This window comes from Chlamydotis macqueenii, chromosome 21 (genome assembly GCF_036417535.1).
Source record: "Chlamydotis macqueenii isolate bChlMac1 chromosome 21, bChlMac1.mat, whole genome shotgun sequence".
Classification (NCBI taxonomy): Eukaryota; Metazoa; Chordata; class Aves; order Otidiformes; family Otididae; genus Chlamydotis; species Chlamydotis macqueenii.
The window spans coordinates 745,216-771,782 of NC_141576.1; the positions used below are offsets into that span (position 1 = coordinate 745,216).

The window sequence follows — 26,567 nt, forward strand, 5'->3', positions numbered from 1 at the left end:
CGCTACCTCGGCTCGCCTGCGCATCGTCAGACATGGAAAGCAGTCCTCTTCCTCCGTACTGAACTCCACCTGGAACCACGGCAATAACAACAAGCGCTGGAACATTAACGGCAATTCACTCGATTTGATTAGCTACTACTGTGCAGCTACGGAGTGCTCTTTTCATTAATGCAGGACTAAATGGAAAAGAATAAAATAATATTTTAATATTATGGTATGGCTGAAAGCAAGCAAACCAGAGCGATCCAACCCCACCAAGAAGGCCATTTGTGCTCGCGGCGCGGGGTGCTGGGGGCTCAGGGACCCCGGCAGAGCCAGGGCACGATGGCGGGGACCTGCCCTGGGTGCCAGCAGCGGGGCACGTCACTGGTCTGTCTCCCCAAAAGCTGTGCAGGGGCAACTGCCTGAGCCCCGAAACACGGGCAGCGGTGCTCTGCGCAGGGACGGTGCAATTATTTCTGGTCCCACAGTGTGGAGCTTGCAGGATGGTCTTCTTGCTTACAGACCCAAACATCGCGCAGCCAAGCTACAGTGCTGAATTTCCTCTCCTTTATGAGCCTGTGGCATTTAAAAGCTGCCTGATCTCTGTTTTGGGTTCTTGCTTGCAGCCTGAGGGAAGGAGGCGAAAGGACAGGAAGAGTAATTGCAGAGCAGAAAGCCTTTTGTCTTAAGTATTGATGAGATTTGAGATGCTTCCCTCCCTTTCCCCATTATTTACCACCACAGCTCTCACATAAATTGCCACAACAGCATAAGAGCTACTTTTGCCCAAATTGTTCCTGCTACAGCCAGGAAGATGATGCTAAATTCCATTTTCGGACTTATTTTTAAAGCAAACAACCATACCCTGCGGTGATGGGTCTCAGGACCTGCTGGTTGCCCAGGGCTCCTGCGGATGCTCTGCTCCCACTCGGGACCAGCACAGGCCACCGCAGAAATGGGAGCTTCTCTCAGTAACACGGGGAGAGGCGGTAACGCAGCGCTTGGACCGGCAGGAAACAGGGGATTTCGCAGGGAAGGTTCTCCAGAAATGTCATTTTGGATTGGGCACCCAAGTCAGCTGCGCATGCCCACCCGCTCCGGCTGGGGCTGTCAAACCTTCCAGGTGATGGAGTTCCAGTAATCATCTATTAATTACTCCTTTATTTTATTTTTTGCACTGTGTGCAGGTTTGAAGTCCAGACACTCACTGTCGGTTAGGTGACCCAGGTTCCCTTGTTGGCATTTCGGACAGGGTCACCCAAAGGAGCGGCACAGCCGCTGCCCGAGGGCTGCAGTCACTCCCCCAGCCCCACGACAGACCTGCAGGATGCTGCAACAGGCACCTGCAGCTCTCCTCCGCAGACAGAGAGCCTAAAAATAACGTTTATACCAAGAAACGTTTCCAGACTTGGTGGAACTTGTCCGTCACAGCTGTATCACTGGCAGATCACACATGAATTGCTTTCATAAACCATTTTCCCCGCTCCCCTCCTAAATAAACGCTTGGCTTTTACCCTCAGGCAATGACTGACACTCACCCTGGAAGAGCAGAAATCCCAGCCTAAGCTCAGCCTTTCCCAGCGGGACCACAAACAGAAGAAAAGCCGCCCACAGAACTGAACGGAGATGTTCGGGCTGCTCCGTGTGCTGAGGACTCATCTTGCAGGGAGAGGCCACTGCCTCTGAAGTCCCCGCCGTCCTCACTTCAAGTTGAGATGATCAGTGTGGGAACCGAGGGGATTCCAGAGCTGTACACATCTGACACCTGCCTGATCCTTGATCTCTGCACAGACGAAATACAGACTTCAGAAGTCTTCTTATCCACACAGGAAGAGATATAAACCAGAAGAAAATATAGATACTCTGGATTTTTTTGTCTCTAGAATTAAATGTTATTTGCATTTAAGATGAAAGTGAATTTATTTTGTATCTACAATATTTAAGAAGTTAAAGCCTAAAATAACAGGTTTGGCAACATTGTCCGGAGTTGCAGTTAACGCAGTGGCTAGTCCCGCCAAGGGGACACTAACTGGTGTCTAGATGCTCCCTGGCATAGCAGCAGCAGGCCGTAAAACTTCATCCCTGCCTCCTCTTTCCAGCATGCAGCCTTCGTGCTCATCAACAAAAGCAATGCTCCCCATTAAGTAGGGGAGTAATTACCTGCTGAAGTCCTCGGCAGGCCGCAGAGAGGAGGGCGACGCGGCAGCCACGGGGCAGGCATCCCCGTACCGACCCGTACCGCTTTTCCTGGGCTGAGACCTGTTTTTATGAATGCCCTGGAAAAGCCGGTACACTTTCACTCTCCGTACTTGTTCCTACCACAGCCAGAAAACAGGGCCCGGTGATAACAGCACTAATAACAGTAATGCGACTAATAATAGGATTTGACTTCTCAGCAAACATTTACTCTGCTGCCATTTACACGCAGCGCTATCGCGTTCTGTTGCCAAAGAGCGAGCTCCATGAAAGATGCATCCAGCATCTCTGCGTACCATGGTTACTCAGTCTGATTAATGCAACCATTAACAATTCTCTTATTTCTAGAGAAAATAAAAATCAGAGGGGAAAAAAAAAAAACAACAACTGTATCGTCAGTGCTTTTGACACAAGAGATGACCATCTTCCCCCGACCCCTGCCTCGGTTTCCAGCGTCCCCATGGCTGTGCCTCCCTCCATAGCATCACCTGGATGTCGTCCCTCCCGGATTTACACCTCGGGGCACACCACAGTTAGAAACCGCAGCCTTGTGAAAGTACCAACACCCAAACTGAGTAATAGTGAGGATTTTGGCAGGAAAGAATTTCTGTGCGCCATTACGATTTTGAATGGCACAAAACACTGATGATTAAAACCCCCGAAGGAGGGAAACGGCAGAGCCAGGCAGCTCCGCTACCGGACCTCGCGCTGGCAAAGCCACAAACGTCCCGGACCACCCTGACTTGATCCTGTGCCTCCATTCACAAATCTGCTTCTCGACTCAAATACCTCTGTCTCAAGACCAGAAACATATCTACAAAAAGAAAATAAAATTTTGCTGAAGAAACGTTTTCTTGCCGAGGTCGGAGGAATTTCCAGGGAGTTTATCGGTTTTGCGTTACTTTAAACCCCTTCTGTGCACCAGGTAGCTCGAGGTACTTGACTGGTACAGATAAATGCCAAACTGATTTGGGAGCAATCTCAGCGAAACCCCCCGATGTCGAGGAAGAGCCTCCCAGAGCTTTGGGGGTCCCTTGGCCCCGAGCGCTCCCCGGGGAACTCGGACTTGGGTTGGCACTGTGTCCGGAGGCTCATGAAGCAGTGATACCCTTCCGGAAACCGCGCTGCCCCACAGCTGTACGTTTAGTTCAAGCAGCTAACAACAGTACTCCCAACATTTTTACTGAATAACACGATAACTCGTGTGGATGCTTCTGAACTCTACACCAGTGTTCGAAAAAGAAATTAGAGACAATCTTTATGAACCCCTGCGCATGCCGAGCCACTGAAACCTCCTCGTAGCGGTGCAGGACCAAAGCTGGAATATTAAAATTGTCATTAAGTGGAATGCACATGAAATGCTAAAAAGTCTTTTGGCAAATTATTTCTTGTTACAATGACATGTTATAGACCTAAATCTTAATACAAGGCATGAAAAAAGACAGTTAAATCAACTTTGTTCATTTAAATATAATTTTAAGAGAACGAGTGTTCGTCTCTTTATTGCTCAAGGATCTTTATCAATTTCTTTAGCCCTCATTTATTTCTCCTTCTTACTCCCGTGGAGATGCTGTTTGATTTATTGGGAATTAGTTCTTACAACTCATGAATGCTTTAAGCTGTTTTCAGATCAATCACCCCAGGATCTGCTCGCGCACCGTGAGAGCCCCCGTTCGATCCGTGCGTTCGCTGCACCTGAGGGCTCCCAGCCCGCCGCACGCCAGTGGCCGCTCCGCCATATCGATTGCTCTCTCCATGGAAACGGGTCATTACGGCACGGACCTGGGGCTCCAATTAACTTTTAAAAAACTTCTTTTGAGGTGGCCTCATTCTGCCAGCGCTATCTTGGTTCTGGCCCTGCCGAAGGCAGACACCAGGTTTAAGGCGAGGTCACCTCCCAGCGTGGCGGCGATACCTGCGCCCGCAAAGGCTGCCATGTTCTTACGGAGGACAGAGGCAATGGAAAAAAAATCCTGTTTATTTAGTTAATTTACTTCCAGTTCAACCTCCCTGCAAGCCTCAGCTCAAGGCCAGGAAGGTTTTCCCCAACCAAGCGCGGCCATACCTCAGTTTGGTACAAAACACCGCGTTCTCGCGGGGCTGCCAGGCTGCCGCCCATGCCAGAGTCCCGGGTCTCTGACAGGCGGGAGCTGCACGAGGTCTGCCGGGGACCGGGAAAGCCTTGGAGGGGACAGGAGCTCTGTGCCGCGCTCGGAAAGTGCCAAGAGGAAGGAAAAAGGTTTCTGGTTCTCCTCCACCAGCAGCGCAGAGCTTGGCTCATGACTTGACATGCTATAAAAATCTGTAAATATTTGAAAATGGAATTGATTATAAATTTTAATTGAGAACCACTTCAAAACAGAATTGCAGTTCGACAGTCGATGAACTTCCAACACCGCAGCCAGCAAAACGGCTGGCAGAACAGCGATGGCAGACCGCTGCAGAGCGGAGGAGGAAGCCACCGAGGTGTCCCCTCCACGGCAGTGACGACGCGGCTCCATCCGCTAGACCAAGCCAGCAGGGATGCTCCTCTGGAGCAGGGGTGCACAGCATGTAAGCTCCAGTCCAGGAGCGGCGTCAAGACGTAAAAGCAGGAATTTGTCCCCACCAGCAAAGCAAGGCACGGCAGAAGATGTGCAGGGCACTGCAGGGACGGCTGGGAGGGGAGACACCACGCTACTCATCAGCCTCTCTCCAGGCAAAAGTATTTTATGCAGTATTGCAACCTAATTTAAAAAAACGTCGATTTACCCTCGGACTCAGTTGATTGCTGATTAATAGCAATTATTCGCATAAATCTGCATTAACCTGGAAACCGGAGGCGCTCAAGATGGCAGATAAGCTGGGCTGGTGGGGCGGGCTGCGTTCCGACCTCAGCCGGGACCACCGGCCACTCGCGGGGCTGAAGTTCGGACCGAGCGGAGCCAACAGCCCAGGATGGTTTTCAGAAGATGGTGCAACGCAAGCTCCTCTGGCCTCATCTGGGAAAAGCAAGCGCTCCTTCTCCTCCCCGGGACGGCGCAGCCCAGCCACGTCCATCTTCCAAGCGGATTTACAAGCGGTGACACCGACGGAGCCCAACGGTGACCTCGGGCACGGGAGCTCCCTTCGACGGTCGCTGACCGCGCGCTGCACTCGAGGTGCGTGCTCCAACGCCCCGCAGCAACCTGGTCTAAGCCCCTCCTCTCCTGCAAGTTAACCTCAGGAATATAATCTATTTATTTATATCAATTTAATCCCATCAATTAATGATGACAAGGCGATTAACTAGAATGCCAGACAGTAAAAAATAACCACATAATGCCTTCTTTAGAGGAAATCTATTATGTAATCCCAATCGGTCTTCATTAACACAAAGTATTCCAGTAAAAGGTGGTAATCTAGTTATGGTCTGTGACATATGAAGATCTGCAAAGTAATTTTTCAGAATTAAGGGTAAAGTACTTCTAGCAAATGGAAAGGAAACATTTTTGCATTTTTTCTGCAAACCTTTGCAAAAACAAAAGCACGCCACAACGCGAGGTACCAGTGCCGAGCAGATCGTGCAGTACCACAGAAGCGGCGTTAAATTAGCCATCATCCCTCCAACGAGACGCGAGGCAGCTTCCTAAGCATCTCCCTTCCCACGCTGTTCAGGTTCTGGATCCAGCCAAGAGCAAGACCGCATGGATTTTCTCCATCCCTTGTCCAGCGCTCGCTGCACAAAGACACAGATGCCAGCACCAGGAAAACAAACCTCAGGCTGCCAACCATGGTGCTCCTCAAACCGCCTGGGAATCATTTTGGGGCTGAAAATGGTCAAAACAGCGCTCAGCCATTTTATTCCAATGGTGACTCGCTACAGCGCTCGTCCCCGTCGACAGCTCTCCTCCCCGTGGGGCTCAGGACCGCCACAACGGACGGACGCCACGACGCGCCCTGACCGCTGCTTCGCCAGCGCACTCCTCGCCCAGGCCGCCGGCTCGAAGAGCCGGGCAAAGGGCTCCTGCTCCGATGTTTAATACGATGCTCTTCAGAATTAACACATCCAGTATTTAGTGATACTAATCTATTGATTTTATATATTAAAGATTCAATTATTAGAAAAATTAGATGAAAAGCTCACACAAATCCACAAAACAACCAGCTTCACACAGAAACACACGTTTTCCAATTTTAAGCCTTATTTGCCTTGAAACTTATTAATAAACTGTTAGATGATAAGAGAGAATTAAACCCAAATACAGAAAATCCTGTAAACAAAGAGCACAAACAAATACAACGGCAGCCAACCACTTCTCTAAAGTACGCCAAAGCTGTTAAGCACTCTTGACTTAATGACGCAACCTAAAAATTCCCGAATTCCTGGAGGAATGTGTTTACAATACAAACTCAATTATTGTCTTATTCCGATGCTTATCTTTTCTCATACCCTCTCAGCTCATCCTGCTTCTGAATTTAATTACATTAAAGGATTTTTAGTTGAGATGAAATTACATATTTTCAGATTAATTTAGCCTGAACTAACTTTTGATAACGTAAAACCCTTTTTCTACCATGCCCTAATTCGAGGCCATCTAAGTTAGTGTGAATCACCCTTTAAACCTCACGTCACCCCTTGGTAACGCCGCACTTGCTGCCTCCAAACCCAGCGTGGCACCCCAGGCACTGAAGGGTGAACGTCTGCCCAATTTCCTGTGATGAAACCCTCCTGTTTCGCCCATTCCTACGTTATTTTCTGAGCCCAGGATGACAGAGAAGAGTCAGGCAGCGACTGTTCCCTATACACTGGCACCAGAAATGCTGCTAAGAAAGGCACGACCTTTTCTGCTTGATAAAAAAAAGCATTTTAAAAAAAAACCAGAGCCTTGTATGTGTTTACACATATAAGATTTCTGGAAATATTTTTTTTAAAACGATCACAATTTCATTCTGGCTATTTACTTGGGAAAAAACCCCAACAAAACAGTCCTCTCATTAATACTTTCTTAAACTGAATTGATACAACACAGAATATTTTCACTCAGAAGCACACATTTTTCCACTCGATGGGGTTCTTTACTGTCTCTGCAGCCGAGGTATTCTGCCATCACTTTCACTTAGCAGCCTGAGCCACGCGCCCGTTACTTTCATCATCTACGCAACTGCGTGCCAGCACAGAGACGGACAGCCTAGACACGCAGAAGTGTTCCAGGGGCCGGTGCTCGTCCCCCCCGGTTTATATAAAATCCTTCCATGGCATTTCCACCTGGATAATCCCAGGTTTTATGATGCTAACTAGATTTTTTTCCCCCGCAGCTCGGGAAACCCTTCCCAGCGGACACGCTCTGGGGATGGAACGCTGCCCTCCTGCAGCCCGCGGTGCCGGCGGAGCCCAGGGACGACGCTCGCCAGCTCCGGCCATGCCTGCGGGAACACTTCCCAGTGCCGGCTGCACCGGCACAGAGAGGGCAGCTGCCCGTCCCGCAGGACACGCACGGCGCCGTGGCCGAGACGCGCGATGGCTCCTGTTGTGCCCTAAGTGCTCTGGGCTCGCAGCCCCCAAAGGAACACTGGGCTTTGCAGGGACTCATCCTCTTCACCAGCTCACAGAGCGATCCAGGTGTTTCGCAGCTCCCTGAGTTCACTTACCGCCACCGTGCTTACAGCAGAAGCAAGGTTTGGTTTAGTGAGTCAAGGGGCGATGTTCTTGTAGCCATATTTCAGGTCTGCAGCCCAAGCAGAAGCGCGGGATGAGAACGCGCCCGACGCCGAGCTCCCCTCGCACCAGCCTGCTCAGCAGGGCCCCCCGGGACACGAAGCTGTTCCTGCCGGACGCCTCGCCGTTCCTGCGGGATCACCCGACACAGTGCCGTCCACCTGCGCGAGGAAACCCAGCCTCTCCCAGGGCTCCCACAGCGGCTGTAGGCCAACCACGGGTGCCAGCTTTCCTCTCACCTGCCTCCCACGAGTTGTTATCTGATGCAACCCTCAAATCCTCAGCGTCTTCAAAATCCGCTCTTAACGCGCCAACCTCAGAGCCTCCGTCTAATAACGGGAACTGCGTTACAAGCCGTAACTGTGTAGCGCCGTGCAGGATTTTAACTTTCTAAACCTCAACCAAACAATGATTAATATCAGCAAGAAACTAAGATTAAACATTAGCTTCCATATGAACTACATAATCTGAAGGAAAAGACATCCCTACTGATCTTACCTTTTGTGCACATTTCTGGGAGTGCGGTAACGTCCTTGCAAGGGCACAACCCCCTTCCCAACAGATGCCCGCTTCCGCACATCAACATCACAACCGCGAGACTGTGCCCGCGCATCAGCTGGTGCGTTGGTTTTTGGCTGCCGAGATGAACAGTACGACATACTTCAGGAATCTCCGCGTTTAAGGACACAGTTGTCCCCGCGATTGCCCCATTCACACCCCCGGGATGCTGTCCCAGGCTGGACCGTGGGGCCAGCCCTGGGCTTCTCAGCGCAGTCTGACACAGCAAACGCCCCAACACACTTTTCCAGCCCAGAACACAGAAATCCTGGATATAAACCGCATGAATCCCGAGCCTGAGTTACTGAACGCACTGCAGCAGTTGTCCCTGGAATTTCTCCCACTTTCCATGAGAGGCCCATGTATTTATGTTCCAAACACAGCAGAGGCCAAAAGTTCAAGATACTCATTGAGCATCCATCCCAACAGCCACAACCGGCACAACTGCTCCGGCTGAACGCTCCAGCGTGCACTCACGCGTGGTCCGGGCGCCTGCAAAGTCCCCGACCTTCGGCTTCTCCCTGCGTCGACCGCTGACACGACACAGATGCGGGAAACGAGATGGGAGCCGGCCCGCTGCGCGCCCAGAGTCAAACACTGGTAACGCCCGGCAAGAGGAACCACCTCCCGTCAAAATGTCAGCATCCCTTTTCCCACTGAATTTTGCCTTCAACATGCGTGTAAACTTTTGGGAAGAAGCTGGTGCTCACAGCAGAAAAGCCATAAGGAAGCCCAAAATGACAACCCCACAGCCTGCCCTGTTTATGGGGCTTTAGCGCCCCAGGGGATGAGAGGGGGCCCCTGCTGAAACACCGCTGAAGCACCGCACGCTTCATCCCGAGACCGCAGAGGCAGGAAAGGCTCCCGATCCTCTGTGGCTGGCCAGCAGCAGCCTGCGCATCGCAGCGCCGGCGTCAGCGCCGCACCCTGGGCATCCCGACGCCGGTGCCCGAGGCTCACAGGGAGCGATGTCCAGATGCAGCACGGTACCCAACACACCTCCAACGCGGCGCAGGCTTTCCACCCACCACCGCTGCGGTCTCTTGCCCAGCACTTGCCTATCCCTAGGTCAGAGCTAATTACCCGCTCTAATTTCCCCGCTCCTGACAGAACCACAACGCGGTTAACATCCCATACGTTTCTTACCAGAGGGCAATCTGCCGCACGGGGAGATCAGTCTGGAGCTGAACCGCTCATGGTGTGAGCGACGGTGATCCGCACAGAACCATGCAGAGCGACGCGACAGGAGGTAGACTCAACGCTGACGGAGCACAGCTCAGGAGAGTGCTAACTTGTCAGATAACAACAACAATAACAAAAGGAGCAATACTTCGTACGGGACAGTTCTACTTTTGCCTGAGCAGGCGGAGAGGCTGAACTGCTTCAAGCAAACTTGGTAATAGTTCAGAAAGTTCTGAGAGTGAGTGAGGATTTTGTGTGGTTTGGGTTTGGGGAATTTTGCGTGGGAGGTTTGTTTTTGGATTTTTGTTTTGTTTTGTTTTACTTCAGATGAAACTTCTTTGGAAGTTGTCAAAAGACTGCATTGCCATTAGTGGCTCCTAAACAGTAGGAAGCAGAATTAATCATTAAAAATAGATTAAAAAACATCTAAACTGCACCGTTTGCTTGTTAGTTTGAATGTCACGAGGCCATTCAGCAGAACCGTAACAGGGAAGCAGCACCGAGAGCAGCACAACAAAAGCAACAACCGCTCCTCTGACCCAGCGGAGCTCCCGCGGGAGCGGCAAACACCCCAAAGAGAGGGGCTCCAGCCCTGGTCTCTCCCAGAGCGCTGCTCTCTGCAAAACTCTTCTTGCCAGAGGCGAAATTGAGGACTGAAGAAAAAACATTTAAAAAAGCTAAAAATCCCGCAGACAAAGCTGAGGAGGGGCAGAGCACCACGGTGCCTGGAGCCCAGCACAGCCAGTTGTGCCCCAGCCCGCGGGACCCGGCCAGGCTGCGGCCGCAGGCACGTGCGCGTGCGGAGGATCTCTGCTCCACAACAACAAAATCGATTTTAAAAGTAATTAAAAAATAACTCGGTGAGGGCGAGGGAAGGAAAGTGTGACCCACAAAATCCTGCTCTGTCCCACGAGCAGGCTGCAAACACAGCGAGGGGTCAGGTCCACGGCCCGCACCTCCCGGGTCCCGGAGAAGCGGCCGGCGGCTCTGGCTCCCGCTTCCCAGGGCGCTGCCGAGGGCTGCGGGGAAGGGCAGGCCCGCTGCGTTTTAAAGAGTGTACGTTTTTCCTGTGTGCCCGATCACGCACAAAGCTCAAGCAAACGAGGAGCAGGTCAAACAGTGACCCAGGACAGCTCTGTCCTGCTCCGCTCCTTGCCCTTCGCGGCGGCGTCCCGTGTCGGCAGGGCTGGAGGAGCAGGCAGAGGTCACAACGCCGGTTCTTTTAAGTCACGTGACACAGAACACAGCAAGAATATACAAACTGGGATTTGTTCTTCCAATTCCAACAGTTCTTACCGTGCCTAAAACGGTCACTGGCGAGGAGCAGACCCCCAGCCCCCAGTACAATCCTCCAGCCCTCCGCATCCCCAGCGCCCACGCTCGGATTTCTCCATCGCTCCCGTCCCCGCCCGAGGCAGCCGCAGCCCGGCCACGCTCACGCCAGCCCCAGCGCTGAGCAACCTTCGCAGGCCGCCCGTTACGGAATCCCATCGAGCTGGGATCGCGGCAGAGGCGGGCGGACCGAGTAAGGCAGCTGCACCCGACAGCACGGTCCCTCCAGATCTGGGACCTGCGCAGCAGCACCGCAGGATTTACAAGTGACTTTTTGTCAATTTCAGGACTACAGGAGATGAGAGGTGGGACTGAGAAGAAGAAGAAAACAAACAGAGCAGTGAGCAGAAAAGCCTGGGAGTAAAACTGGAGGAAGAGAAGGAAGCAGGGCAAGCAAGTGGAGAGGCGATTATGAAATCCTCCACATCTTCACTGTCCTACATTTAAAGCTGAGCACAAAACAACGAATCACTGTTCACTGGCACTGTTATCAAAGGGCACAGTTCATAAAAAAATTGTTTGCTGAACAATTCAGAGCTGGTTAGCTCTTCTGACGCGGGCTGGGATTATAAACGCCCCTGAGCGGGGAGACGCAGCCCCGCAGCACGCGTCCCCGGGCGGCTGCGGGTGCCACCCGGCGTCTCCATTTCTTGTTTGTACGCGTGTCCCTTCCCAGGAACGCAGGCAAGGTCGGGCAACAAGGTGGAAAGGTCGCAACACAAAACCAGCAAAAGCCCCGGCAAGCGAAAAGGCTGCGCGTGGCGGCTAGCACAGCTCCGCGGCGTCCCCACTAACGCCGACGGCTGCGGAAGGGTGAGGCAGCCTCTGGGGAGCTCGGGATGAGTCAGAAATAAGAAATATGCCATTTTCTCAAAACAAATCCCAACCACAAAACCCCCAAAGCCACAAATCGTAGGCCTCTCTCAAAACTCCATGGGTGCCCTTGGCGCCCAAGGATGCTGTGCTGGACGCTGCCCTCCTGAGGCTTCTCCCCAGTCAGACCCCACAAAAGTTCCTAGGATAACTGAATTTGGAACATCTAGGGTGGCAGCTTTTGTTCTGAACACAGCTCTTCCGTATTCCCAAACCCTGAGCGGAAGGGAACAGGAGCAAACGGGTTCAGCGGCCACAGCGAAGGCCTTGGCGAGCCCCCGGGAAACGGCGACGTCTCGGCGGTGAGGCACCCGCCCTGCGCCCGTCGAGTGCTCGGTGAGGCTGCCCTGGCGCAGCACCGGTGCGGTGTAGGAACCGGCGCACCAGCACACCGGAGCCAGAAGGCAGCAGACAGACAAACGACGACTCAGGAGTCGGCAGCTCACCGCACGGCCGATTCCTCTGTCCTCCACGGTGTCAGCACTGTTGGCCTGAGAAGTTTCCCTCCGAACGCTGCGATGTAGGGATAAGAAGCAGGACACAGAAAACCCTGACTCCGGGCCGCGTTTCACCTTAGCGCTGGCGACTGCCACAACGCGCTGTTCAGTGAACCAAATCCCCCTACACACAAAATATTTTCCTGGTAACTGGTCCAACAGTTTCAACCTTTCTTAGCTGCTCATAAATCCTGTTACACAGCAGAGATTCGTACCAGGGCTTTAATTTACCTGCTGTAAATAACCCTGGCGACTCGGCCGGGCTGTTTTGCCAGTCACGGGTACAGCCAAGGGCCCGGAGAACCGTAATCCTCACTCCAGCAGTGCGGTGCGGCTCCGTGTTAGAGCCTCAGGTCGCGCTCGTGACATCCCGCCGCTTCAAAAGAGCCAGACAAAGCCTTTAAAACACCTTTGGCGTTAACGGCACCTTGGAGCGCCCGGAGATGGCGGGAGGGAATGCGGGAGCCTTTTAGCCGGGGAGTGAAGCAAAATAGAGGGAATATCCCACAAACACCAAAGAAAGTCAATCAATTTGTTTGTTACAGAGCGAGAGCCCTGCACAGTTTGTCCTTCAAGCAGTTTATTTTAGCTAATTGCTTACCCAGCAAGATCACCTCCCCTGCTGACCCGTTTGCTGTGCAAGAAGCTCAACTGACGGGAAGCGAATGGTCACCTTCCCGAGGGCACCGGAGTGGCGGCACAGCGATGCTCCACGCACCGCGTTGGTCCCCAAACCGACCCTGCAGACTACGGAGGGCAAGGAGAGAGAGCGCCGCTGACCCGCGGGAGCCCTGCGGTCAGGGTGGCACCGGCTCCCTGCTTTTCCAGGAGAAGTCAGAGGAGACCAGGGCTCCCCGTCCCAGGACGGCATCTCCGTGAAAACGAGCAGAAGGGGCTGCAGACAAGGCGCCGGAGCCAGGGCTTCGCTCCCACCTCCGCCCATCTCCACTGCTGCGATTCAAAGCGGCGCATTTGCCCACTGCTTGCATTTTACATCAGGGCTTAAAACACTAAAATTCCACTTGTAAACAGGGTGTTCTGTCATCTGCCTTGGTCCCTCTGCTTCTCCACCAGTATAAGACGAAGCACGGACAAAACCAAATGGCTTAACACCACATTTGTAAAATCCTTCGTTTTAAACGTTACTGGAAGACAAGCTGAGCAGAGAGCTGTCAGAGCCGATAACCATCTTCCAGCCAGCCGAAAGACGGAACAAGTACAGATGTTATTAGTCTCATTAAAGTTTTGTAAATTAAACAGCGAGAGGGAACAGCATTATTTATCTTAATTTAGTTCATCATTGACATTTACAAAATAAATACAGAAATAATACTATGGGCACAATTCCCTCGCGGAGGCAGCAGCAGGACTCACACGCACACCGATCAAGGAAAGGGAGGGATCCCGCCTGCACGGCGGGAGAGGAGCCGGACAGTGCCCGCTGATTCCCGAGGGACCCCCGGTACCTCTCCCCTAAACACCTCCCGGCTGCCTCGACGCGTGGTGCATCGGTGGAGGTTAGCCGCCTGTGGCGCTCCGCACTGTTCGGCAACTTCACGCTGCACGTGGCACTGCTACATTTGGCTGGAAAAACTCCCTTCAAGCGGTACGCACCGGCACCTTTTGGCTCTGCCGCGAAAAGGCACGACAGCTCTGCCAGAGTTGATAATTCCACTGTTCATTTTGTAGAAGCGCCAGGCATCCGAGCAGCTAGCAAACAAGACGCTCCAAGACAAAAGCACACCGGAGAAAATGGGAAAAACCAGTCCCTTCCAGGAAACTGGAGTCATCCTTAAGCAAAACTTCATCTATCAGAATTAAAAATAATTCCTGAACCATGGGAGAAAAGGTTTTAGTTTCACCCCACGGCAGATGTGGGGCTGGGGAACGTGGGGAGGGATCAGCTCCGACAGCTGCCCTTCGGGGAGGACCCCAGGAAACCTCTTCAGCATGGCCAGGTCGAACCAAGCGCCTAACCCCACGCACACGGCGCAGGCGAGACAGCCACAGCGCCAGGCACAGCGCGGCCCAACAGAGGAGCAGCGCGAGGCGATGCTCGCTGTGAGACCGGCTGGGCCGGCGGTTTGGGAGTCAGTGCCAAGGAGACAGCAGGAGTTCGCGCTGGGAAGCTTCCAGCTCTCACATCCCACTGGAAGGCTCATGATGGGCGTACACTACTGCCTTATTTCCCTCAGAATCAATAGAAAACAACAATCCTACAGCCAAACGTAAATTACGCCACAAAACTTGGCGAATCATCACGTGGGACACCCGGGACCAGGCCGTTTATGTAACTCCAGCAACGGCACTGTTCATGACCCAGCAGGCTCCTGTTTGCGGAGCGGAGATCTCCATCCCGCGCCGGGCACATTTACTGGAGAGCAAATTCACACAAAGCCCATTTCAGCCGTGCACGTGCTGGCGCCTGGGGCTGCTCCCCACGCCAATGGCAAAGCCCGGGGGTCTGCGTGCCTGCGCCTGTCCGACACAGGCACCGCCACACGCCCGGGCTGCCAAGGAGCTCCCAAACCCCTTTTACTGCTTGTCGCACTGGAAACAGCCCTTCGCCCCGCACACCCCAGCCCAGGAGCGCTTTGCAGGGCTGTGCTGTCTGTTAATGCGGAAAAAACAACGGCGGGTACAGCAGGCACGTTGCGAGGGGAAACGAAACGCTCCGGCCAACGCGGGCAGGACCCTTCTCTCCACTCCCCGCCGGAGCGGCCCAGCCCTGGGGAAGGGTTATTGCCCCCGAGAGCACGGCCAGCAGCCCCAGACACCGGCACACGCGGCAGGACGGGAGGAAACCCAGCGCTCCAAGGAAAACGGGCAAGGGCTTATCCTGACTACCAAACCTCTTCCCCTCTGTAAACCCTACGAAAAACCGGCAGAAGGATCGGGGTGGGTTATATTCTGTCTGTAAATTACAGGAAACAAAGGCATGGTGGAAATCATCTGAGGGTGTGAGATTTAAGGTATGTTTTTAATTAAAACAAAAGACTGAAGCTGTGACGCAGCGCCATAAAGCAGATAATTTTACAGCTGGATAGTCTCCCTCTGATGTACTTGAAAACCGCTTTTAAGTGACATAAAGTTTAACATACCGGTACATCTGCCTACCCACCAGATTCTACACGGAATTTAAAATTTAATTATATTAAAAGTATTGCTACAGCACGTGTAGCAAGAATGCCAACCAAGTGCAACTCTAGGAGAATCTTTTCCAGATTTCTTTAAATCTGTATTTCCCAGGACTAGGAAGAAAAAAAGAATAAAAATATCTTAGCCCCTGTATCTGTGCTCCCAGCCTTCGTACTCATTGCTCACTCCCAGCTCCTCCATGCTGGCACTGAGCAGGTTCCTGCCCGTCTCCAGCACCTCTCGCTCCCGCAAGATTTTCCTCTAAATGCAAGCACAGGGACATACAGATCCTGGAAAACCAGCATAAAGCCACATGGAAATGGAGTATGGAATACAGCAGGCAGAGCAGACTGGGGACGAAGCCCAGAAAAGCTGCCGCAGTGAAATGGAAAGAGACGTCCCTCCGTACTCGACAGCGACAGCACGAGGACGGTCACACCTAGCTGCGGGACGAGGCTGACGTTGCAGAGCCCCAGCAAGGACTGGGGGGCTTGAAATCGATGCCTTAGAAAACAGAGGGTGAACTGCAAGAAACCAAATCGAATTCTCAGCCTCAGGAATTTATAGGAGCTTGCGGAGCAGCGAGCAAGGGGTCGGGGAGACAAACTGGAGAGAGAGCAGCAAGTTTTGAGTTGAAACGAGAGCAGGCGGCTGCGGGCAGCACCCTCGCCGGAGCGCCGCGGCGCGCGCAGACGGGCTCCTCGGGCACTGCCTGTTAGAGGAACGGTTAAACTGGGCAGCGCCGCCCACCAGCAGTGACAACCATCCCCCAACTGCACCAGCTCCCAGCAACTGCAGAAGGACGCTGCTCAAAAAGCTGGGAAGGAAAGGGAAGAATAGGAAAACCACAACAGGAGGCTGCAGTTCGCACCTCGAGAAAGGAAGCCTTTGGATTTTAGGTACACTAGAAATGAAAGTCGAAACTCTTGGCACAAGGGACACAACCTTTTGGGAGGGGAAACAAGGAGTAATTTCCCATTTCTGTAAATATCCAGGGAGATCACAACCCCGTCAGAGAAATCAAAGGACACTGCGAGCCTAGCAGTGTGCACACGAATGGCATGTGCCCCAGCCAAGCACGCCAGCTACCAGGGCAGCAAGTTCTTCCTCATGCCACAGCAAGATAAAAGCCTGCTCATCACCTACACATACTGTTACTCAGCACCAAAAAAAACCAAAAAAACCCAAAAACCAGCCCGTGTAGTCATCTCCTCATCTTCTGCCAGACAGTTTGTTACACAAATCAATTTGGATTCTCCCAATCGGAACAGCAGGTCCTCTGTGATGCACAGCTCATACACACGGGGCGCAAAAATCCCCCTCCCAACTCCAGATTTCTAGCACACGCCCGCTAACGCACCGATGTGCAATTTAAATCACGCCGTATTTGCCATAAATGCTGCACTGTCCGCATCTGGAAAGGGAAGCGTCCACCCTCCGGACACAACACACCCTTTCCATGGGACCCTGGGCGTCCCGATCTCCGCTGGCCAGCACTCCACCCGGCTCCAGCCCAGCACTCCGACTGCAGTGCCAGATTTCCTGGAGGGAAAAACCTCTGTCAATAAATGATCCCAATAAATAGTTTATTTTCAATCAGCTGGTATTTGCAGGCCATTAAGATGCAACAAGCAGTGCCAGGCACTCGTTCTGTACGTTGTTTTTGAGGCAGAGAATGCATTGGAAAAAATGAGAGAATATCATTAAAGGTTAATTATGAGCAACTTAAAGGTTATTTTTGCATATCTCACCTCCTGGACAAAAGATGCTTCTTGATTACCATACCAGAATACAAATTAAGTTGCAAAGCCTTTAAACCGCGACAAAGATTTTAATTTTGCTGCGGTTTAAACCAGTGTGAACAAACACCAGCTCTCCCAGCCCTTCTGCAGCCCTTGCACACTACGAAGAAAAGGGCGTCTCCAAAGTGGTCCCGCAGCAGCGGTGAAACCCTCTGTCCTCCTCACACCTTTTGGCTGGAAGCAAAACAGGCACGAAAACACCGGACGGTGCGGCGGGTCTGGTTCTGGCCATCAAGAGTCCCCAGCCCAGAATCTCCCCCAGCTCCTCTCTTCTTTGGCTCGCAGCCCGTTAATCCCAGACTGTACGGTCGGCACGGGGGGACTCGCTCGTACCGAGCGGCCTCTGAAACCCTGAGCATCCTCCCACCCTCGTTATGCTTGAGCTAGAAATCGTCAGAGCCTGCCCAAATTCTGAACGCCAGTTTTGTCCAAAAGCGCATGTTATGTATTTTCCTTGGCCATACCTATCGTCAGGAAAAGCCTACCACGCCTCACTGAAGGCAGACAGTAGTTTGCTGGATAATTCAATCATTTTATTAACAGAAAATTGTTTTTTCTGACGATTCCATGTTTTTTAGGGCTCTCTGTCTCTCTGAGGGGCGACACTGCAGGACTCTCCCTGACTCTGCTGAAGAGGCGTGGGAGCCTTCACACCCCAGCACTGTTATCCCTGCCAAAGCCTGGGAGCGGGGGCAGGAGGAGATGTCCGCGTGCACGGACCAGCTACGGAGCCAGCATGTTTGGAACCGCACCCAGCTGACGCGTGGAAAAGTCGGGGCCGGCTGACCACACGCGGTGGCTGCAGAGAGATCAGCAGGCTGGAGGAGCCAGCCTTCAGCACCCGCGCCAGGTGAATCCCATCCGTAATGTATACGTGGACATCTCGCCGCCATTGTCCAACCTGGCCGGTCCTGCCTTCCGCAGTGCCACAGCCCTCCTGAGCGCCGATTAAATACGAAGGGAGATCAGCTCTCCAGGAGCACCAGCTTCCACCCGCTGCCCAGGCCGGATCAGTCACGGGAAGGGCTTGCACGAAATCCTTGAAGACCGTCAACTGACTTGGGCCAGGACATCCTGACGTTCCCAGAGATTCTGCTGTTAGGTCACGTTAAAACAAACGGGACAAGCTGTTAAAGGAATTAATTATTGGCATCTCAACACCCCTGGACCACAGCGGCTAAAAAACTATATGAATCAACACCGCTTAAAACCATCCCTGTGCTGCCTATCCTCTTCAGGGGGAAGAGGAAAAGAAAAGAGTAGGAAATACTGAGAGCAGCAAGAAGAAAGTGTTGAGAGTCATGAAATCTTTAAAGTGTAAAGAGGGATGTGCCACATTTAGCAGGCATTATGTCAAGCAGCATCCCAAGCCAGAAAGAGCTGACAGCACACACGCTGCCTTTGAGGGAGGGAAAATAGGTCGTACGCGGCCCAAACATGTAACAGAGCTTCCAGCAACGCCAGCAGGAAACGCGAAGTTTCAGCACCGCACACGGGTGAGCTGATGGTGCAGGACACCGTGGAGGGTACGAGCTACGTGAGGAAGCGGAGACCTTTAAAACATACTTTGAAAGTCTGAACAGGCTTTCAGGAGCATTTTTATTTGCGACAAGCAGAAGGGGAGACGGACAGACCTTCTGCCATCCATCACAAGCTCTGGGCAGTTGCCTTTTCATGACCTCCAGCTCACACCAGGTTCTCCTCCACGCAGAGCGTCCAGCTCACTTCGCGGGCGCCACGACCTCCCGGCAGCGGCATCCACCCCGTACAGCGGGACGGCTCCCGCGCGGAGCGCATCCGCAAGCTGCCTGGCAAGGCAATGACCTCACACAGCAAACTGATACCAAACCACAATTGTTTTCAATATTCATTTGAACCCAGCCTTAGTTAATCTCATTTTAATGACACAGGAAATGGAAATTCCCTTAATAAAATAAGTTATGAATATTTATTACCCTATTTTTAACCTGAAAATTGAATAATTCAATTAATTTTACTATTAATTATTTCGTACAATATTAATATACGGCAAGATCCTAGCTTTTCTTTAAGAAGCCCCCGATAAAGAAATGTGTCTGTTAGGCTGGACCGCTGGACAGGTAAGGAACGGGGCATGCTCCGCGGGGGAGGCGAAGCTCCGGGGGCAGGACTCACCCTGCCTCTCGCTGCGGAGTGGGGTCGGTCCTCCCCAGCAATCCCTCTGTGAGAGGAACAGGCCGATGCCGACCCCATCGCTACCCCGTCGCTGCCCCATCGCTGCCCCAGCAGCAGGGAGGGCCAGGCTGGCCCCGGCGCGGAGCGGGGCTCACCGCACACGGCGATGCTTCCCCAGGAGACGCGCGTTTTTCTCACCGTGACACCCCCGGGCAGGTCTGCTGAAGCAGTAATTGTGTCAGGTCTCCCTGCCACGCTCCCTCTAAATCTCATTGCGGACCGGTGCCCTCCGCTCCAGCCTGGGCACGAGCCCACGGTTAACACAACAAATTGAGTTACTCAGGAGAGCTCAAAACTCCGGGGCCAGCAAAAATCGCTAAAAAAGTAACAGAGGAAGCCAGCAATTGCTGGGAGTGCATTTTCCATCAGGAAAAGTGATTTCTAGCCAGTCCAATGCAATCTGCATCCCCTGGTTTAGTGACCAGCATCAGCAGAAGTCGAGGTGAATAAGCGGTAGAGCAGTCCTTTCCGAGACGCGACGCCTGTGACGGAAGCGAGCTGGGTTACTCATGTCCCTGCTTTTCGCTGCCATGGCACGTCCCCAGGGCTCGCGCTGATCCCGCTTCCCCTTGGCTCCCGGCGGGGCCTGCCAAGCATCGTCCCTCCGATGGAAGAGCTCGGACGGGCGGGACGAGCAAACAGAGCTCAGGCGCCTGTCGTTGCCGCTGTTATGAACCAAGCCCCAGCTCTGATTTATTAGGTGGGGATTTATCCGTGGGAAATGCCCCCCAGCCCACCGGCCCAGCCCGTTACACCAAAAGCGACGCTGGTTTTCTTGAAGCCAGGAGAGGGGAATTACAATGCTAAAAATAACCCAGCAGGTAGCAGCAGGAAAACCGAATTACCCCCAAATGGATGCTGACGCTGTATGTAAATCGCTATTGATTCGCAGAAGCAGGCTGCCGCCCAACTTTCTTTAGTTGCAGAAATATTAATCACTGCCAAGTCTCTGCCTAAAAACAGCACTTGGGCTCTTCCCAGGCTGAAAAACCTGCCTCTGGGAATCTCCCCCGCCGCTTCGCGTGTTGGTACCAGTGACGGCTTATCACGGCGTCCGCTTCCCGAAACATTTCCCGAGAAACATTTATCTTCTGGGCTTTGTGAGGAATAAAACAAAAGCTGGGTACCTGCTGCGTGCCCGCCCCAAAACCTCTGGTTCTGCTGTACAGGCAGCAGAAACGTAATCGCAGTGCAGCAAGGGGCAGGGAGCTGCTCGCACACGAGGATCGGGGAAGCGATAACCAGCTGTTGAAAGGAGAAATACGGCCTCATCCTCAATAACCGAACACCCAGTCCTACACTAAAGGACACGGGATCTCAGCGGGTTTGAGTGTTGTGCATAAACGCATCTGAATTGCATTCCCAGCTGGAAAACTGACCTTGCAGGTTCTGGGCACGGTCAAGCCTCTTCAGTCATCCGAGCCTCACTTGTGACACACCGGTGAAGCTACGCTGGATGGCTCATGTGCATTTTCAAAATACTCTAAAAATTATAATTAGAGAAGGCATTTGGAAACAGACAAGGAAAGCATCTTCATCCAGCAGAACGGTTTTGGACTGAGACAGTTGGCTTTGTCATTGAAATTCCAACGTAAATAACAATTAAGTTCTACTTGATATACAAATGTCAAGTGATTTTTTTTGTCATCATGATTTGCATTTAAAGTTGGAAATGTCAGGCACTCCAGCCTTGCTGCATGAGCAGAAAGCCTCCCCAGTTCAGCCTGCCGACTGGAACACCCGTTGCGGATTATCTGGCACACTATCAAGTAACCAAACACCATCTCAAGGAAACGTCAAGGTCGATGCCTTGCGAGGTGTGCTTGTTAATTTATGTTGATAAACTGCAGCGCTCAAAAGACTGTTGTAATAATATTCCAGTATATTTATATCAGCATATTTTATCAACTAGAGTCATTCAACAAGAAGTTTCACTTGAAAAAAGCAATTTTTGAGACCTTTAAAAGCTTTCTCATAGCTCCTCTAATGCCACCACAGCGGTATCACAAGAGGGTTCCTCCCCCACCCATGACCAAAGCAGCATCTGACCAGTGCCGCATCATAAACATGGAAACTTCGTCATGAGAACGAGATGAAGACACTCAGAAATGGCAGGCGTGGCTCAAAACGAACTCTTCCTCTCTTGCCACCCTTCTGCATCAGCTCAGGAACCCAAGAAGTGTCAAAACACCACTGGCTCCTCTGCAGGACGCTGAACTGGACTGCGACAAAACCCCATCGCCATCATCCGCCAACAGCTCCAACAACCCCCAGCTCCCGACACGCGTTGTCAACTGCTCTCCGAGTCCACAGCGACCCGTCTAGCAGTGACTCCTCAAATCACACTATACATAGTCTCATTAATAACTCCGAGAGTGGCAGTGGTGCAATTCATTTCTATTAATTTTCCACAACGAAGTTAATGGCACCCACAGCAGCAAACAAAGAACGGGGAGTGTTCCAGTTCAGCGCTGGATCGATGTCGTTAATTCTGTAACACCGAGAACCCTGATTGTATGAACTCAGCATTTAACTCTTCCAATTAATTTTTATATCAAAAAAAAAAGAAAGAAAACTAACTCAACAATTTAAGAAGGTCATTGAACAGTCATCACAACTTTCCTCCTCTTGGGACGTTATTTCTTTCAAGTGTAAGCACGCAGGAGGAAGGTACTCTAATATTCATCAGAAAATTATTTTCATGCATTGCCTGTAGCAAACTAAACTCAAAATCGCAAGACACTGCTACAAAACCATTATAATCTCGTATCTGTGATGACGCCGTGCATACCCACACTAGTTCACGTTTCCTGACCACTTAATAGCTTATCCAGCCAAGGGTCAGCAAGAAACTGCTTTGCATTACTTCCGAGGCTTGGATTACCAGGTCAGAAAAAAGCCTTCTCCAATATTATCCTACTACCTGCTGTCCTGCAGCCGAGAAGGGAGCGAAACAAAGCATCTACACGCTCCCGAGGGCGAGACTCTGCTGCCGCCAGCGCGAAGGGTCCATCTCAGGGCCCCTCAGCCACCGCAGCAGCCCCAAGTCCGAGAGCGCCGTTTGAGAAAGCCGTCGGGTTTCCAACCCCCCTTTTCCAGGTACTGCAGACACATTTTAACAGGACAAGCAGATGCATTACTTAAAGATGCCACAAAAACTACAGAAGTGACTGGGTAGGAAAAAAAAAAAACAACAACCAAGCCCCATTAAAATTAGAGAGCTGGTGTTTCCCTGTATTTCATGGAAAGCAGGTCCTCACCGCCCTCCTCCACCTCCGTCCTCTCCTCGGCTGGGAGCTCTGAAACACCCGGGGAATCAATCTGCAATATTTGTTAGGGTCAACACTGGTCCTCGTGTCTCCCTGCAACGTCTGCCCCTGCTAACGGCAGAGGGAAGCGACGCCAAACCCAGCAACGAGCTGCTCAGGACGCCTGTGGCAGCGGGTCGCTGCAGCGGGTGGCGACAGGATGCCGGATGCTAAAAAAGGCTTTTCTCCCACCTCGGTCCTAGCAGGCTCCCTCCAAAGATCTGCCCTTTTCAACAGGAAAGAGTTGGGTTAGGAAAAAGGAAAAAAAAGAAGAAAGCCCACAACATTAGAAAGCAAAGTTGTTTTTTGCGTTAGCGAGACGTATGGAAACTTTGCGAGCCTGAACACAGCTGAAACAGCAAGAAAATATCCGCAGCCGAAACTTCACGTACCGGTTCCCGGGGGAGCGGAGGAGTTAAACATTTATGGCAGTGTGAAGAAGACATGACATTTACTGAATAATAAACTGCAAACATGTCTGTTAATGCGGCTTTTTGGGATCTCCTCGCCATCAGACACTTAACCCCAGCAAGAAAAACACCAAAACACAAACAATCCCTGCGCCCGCACGTTAAACAGGCAGAGCGCACGGGAGGGCTCCGCGCTTTTTTATTTATTTAAAGGTGGAGGCTGCAGGGAGCTCTGTCAGGATAAATCGTCTGCAACCTCGCTCAAAGGCGTTCAGATCCACTCATCTGGAGGGAGACAATTAAACCCTGAACAATTGGGTTAAAACTTTAACCTGTCAAGATTGCAGCTGTTCCATTTTTAATCAATCTGATTTCATTCAATAAAGTGCTCATTAAGTCAATTAATGCGAGTGTGGTGTCACCAGCCATCAGGCATGGCTGGGAGCTTTCACTGGGTGGCCGCGGCATTGATTAGCGAGTCAAGTCACCAGCAAGAAGGAGTCAACGTGCGCCTGCGCAGGCTGAAGCACGAGCAACGTTACCTTGTTTTAGGGGAAGTTGTTAGCCATTCTTCATGCTTTTCAAACGTTATTAAATAAGCTGCAATTTCCTGAAAGAGAAACGCAGAAAGAAAAAAAAGTTATTTGCATGGCTGTGCTGGAAACTGGAAAAGCTTTAAAACAGAGAAGTTTTACAAGAGAGACAAGGAGCCACCAGCCCGGGTCAGGTCTGCAGCTTAAACCAGGTTTTAACTCCACCAAAGCCAGACTTAAATAACGTAACGAAGAGATGCAAATCAGGAAAGGCATTAATATTTTCCAGCACAGAGAATTTGCTGGTAACTTTGGTGATACTGCCGAGAGCCTGGTGTTACGTCAGGAGGCAAAGGGGAGGGCAGCGACAGCACGGACACAGGAAGCTAAATTAAATATTTATAAATAGAACAGCATCGCTGCAGAGAGAATTACTGAATTATTAATCGTTGCCATAAAAAGCCAGCGGGTGACATCAACATAAGTCATTGCTCCCACTTGCAGGAATGATACGGGCGATTACTTCCAGATCAGAACCGATTTGTTCGCAGGAAATTATCGGCACCAGCAAGATAATTCACGACGGTGCTCATACATGCGCCTGACGAAGGTGGGGTGGCCGCCCATCAATTTCTTTGGTACAAACACGGAGCGGTTGTGGGTGGCCACACCGTGGACAGGCTGAGCATCCTCTGCAGCCCCGGGAGAGATCGGGACGATCCGCGCCGGAGAGGGACCAGGGACCATCCCTAACCACAACGGCTGCTGCCACCACACCTGCAGCGTCCCAACACCTAGAGATGGCCAGAGACCCCTGGGCCTGCAGCAAACAAGTTGGGTTTTTTTCCCCACCCATTAAGATATACTCAGAAATACATCAGTTTTTGATAGTTCTCCTCAAAAAAATTGCCGCCCAGCTGGGTCCAATCTCCCTTCTCACAGAGACCCGCAATAGCAAAAGTTATGCAGAAAGGTCAATGAAGCTGCCTTGAACGTTTAATTGCCTCAAATTAGACCCAAAAGCACGTGCAGTTTAATCTCCAACAGAAGCGTCTGCAGGCTGTGCCACCGTGAGGGTACCGCGCACACCAGCAACGGCTCTTCTGACCAGGAGATTATTTTTTTCCTTCTCTTTTCTTTAAAAGATAGTTCTAGATAAGGTTGTAGCTTTGGTAGTACCAAAGTTAAAAAAATCCACAATGCTCTCCAACCAGCTGGCCCAAGCATCTGCTAGAGCCACAAAATGCAATTATATTACTCCCAAACGAGACGTAAAAATATCTTGTTTCCAATACTCTTGGTTTTAAGACTCATACTTAATGTCCCCTGGGTACTGCAGCAGTGCCAGATCTCCGTGTTATGTACTTTATTAGAGCTGTGTGAATGTCATATTAATGACTCCTAACCAACATGTTTACACTGCAAATAAATTCTCCCAGAATCCACCGCCGCAGCCCTCGCTTCCCGAGTCCAGCTCTGCATTTTTAAACCATCACCGCAGCAGCAGACGATGGGAGCGGCACTGCTTCTACACGAGCCAGGAGGAGGAGCAGGGGCACGACGCTCCGAAAACATCTCTCTTTAATTCCTGGCTAATTGCTGCATAAAATTCAGCGCCACAATAACCCAACGCAGCCCTCCCCCGGGACACCGCTGGCTGGCACACCGTCTACCTTGCAGCCTTCCCAGAGAACACCCCAAACCTTGCACTTCTGCAGCAGCCGCAGCTGAATCAGATGCAAGTGCTAAAATGTGGATGCTGCAGAGCCAAAAAGGCCCTGCCCCGGGAGGCCATCGGGCGCCGAAGAGGCATCGCCCATGGCTCCCCTCGAGAGCCACTGACGCAGCATTAACGCACGGCTTTGACGCAGCTGCAGAGCCAACCACTGGTTTCATGTGTGTGTATATATATATATATATGTATATGAAAAAAATACTCTGCAACTAAAATTCTTCAAAAAATATGAAACAAGATCTCTTTTGAGTTGTCCTCGACTACACGACAAACCTGCATCACCTCACACCTTGCAGCGAGGAGAGCTCTGAAGACAGCGCGAAACAGCACCGGCGGCTGCCGGAGAGGGAGCTCTCTGCACCCTCTCCAAATCCCGCTCCCCGCGCGCTCCTGGCAGATGCTCTGCATGAGCAGGCATTTACAGAAACAAGTCCCGCCAGCGCAGGGACAGATCCGGCTGGTTCACCCTCCAAATCCTGCAGAAATTGGCAGGTTTGGGGGGTTGCGCAGTAGCACAGGATTTTGCCTAGTCCTACCAAAAATCAACTTGCCGTAAGGAGAATAAGGCAACTTGTAAGTTTCGTGGCTGACTAACCATACCGCTGTAGCAAAGAAAACCAAAGTACTTCAGGTGAACAAATGCCAGCTTTACCCAAGGCTTGCTCACTTTATTCCTTCCAGTCGGCCCGTACCCCGCACGCTCGACACCTTCATCCCAAAACTGTCACTGACAGGAGGAGCTGCGGCGACGAGACGCTCCTGTTTGGGGGCAGAGCATCGTTTCAACGCTGCCAGCCTGGGCCTGCTCAGCAAATTTGGGCAGACCAAAGAATAAGCTGCAGATCGAGGTGGCAGGTACGCGGGTGACCCCGTGGGGGACCCACTGAAACCTGCGGGCGCGTTGCCAAGATGCCCGGGGAGCAGATGCCCCCACGGTAGTACAGAAACCACCGCTCCAGCCAGGCTCCAAGGGGGATCTTCAGACAACTCAAACCGTTTAATTCAATTCCTCTAACAGGATAAAAGAAGGATCCGCATCAGCCAGGATAGGAGCTCCCCCAGGCTTTCTGCCTAACGATACATTACAGCCTGATTTCCCTCCTCCAGAGGAAATACCTTGGATAACAAGG

General features: G+C 51.8%; 1 protein-coding gene across 1 annotated transcript in view; it reads right to left on the reverse strand.

The window, feature by feature from the left end:
* CAMTA1 (calmodulin binding transcription activator 1) overlaps positions 1-26,567 on the reverse strand; it is a 289,818-nt gene that overhangs the window by 193,538 nt on the left and 69,713 nt on the right. The window contains exon 5 of the mRNA XM_086764761.1: positions 23,712-23,779. Within this exon, the coding sequence (XP_086620887.1) occupies positions 23,712-23,779 (68 nt within the window). The remainder of the gene's footprint in view (positions 1-23,711; positions 23,780-26,567) is intronic.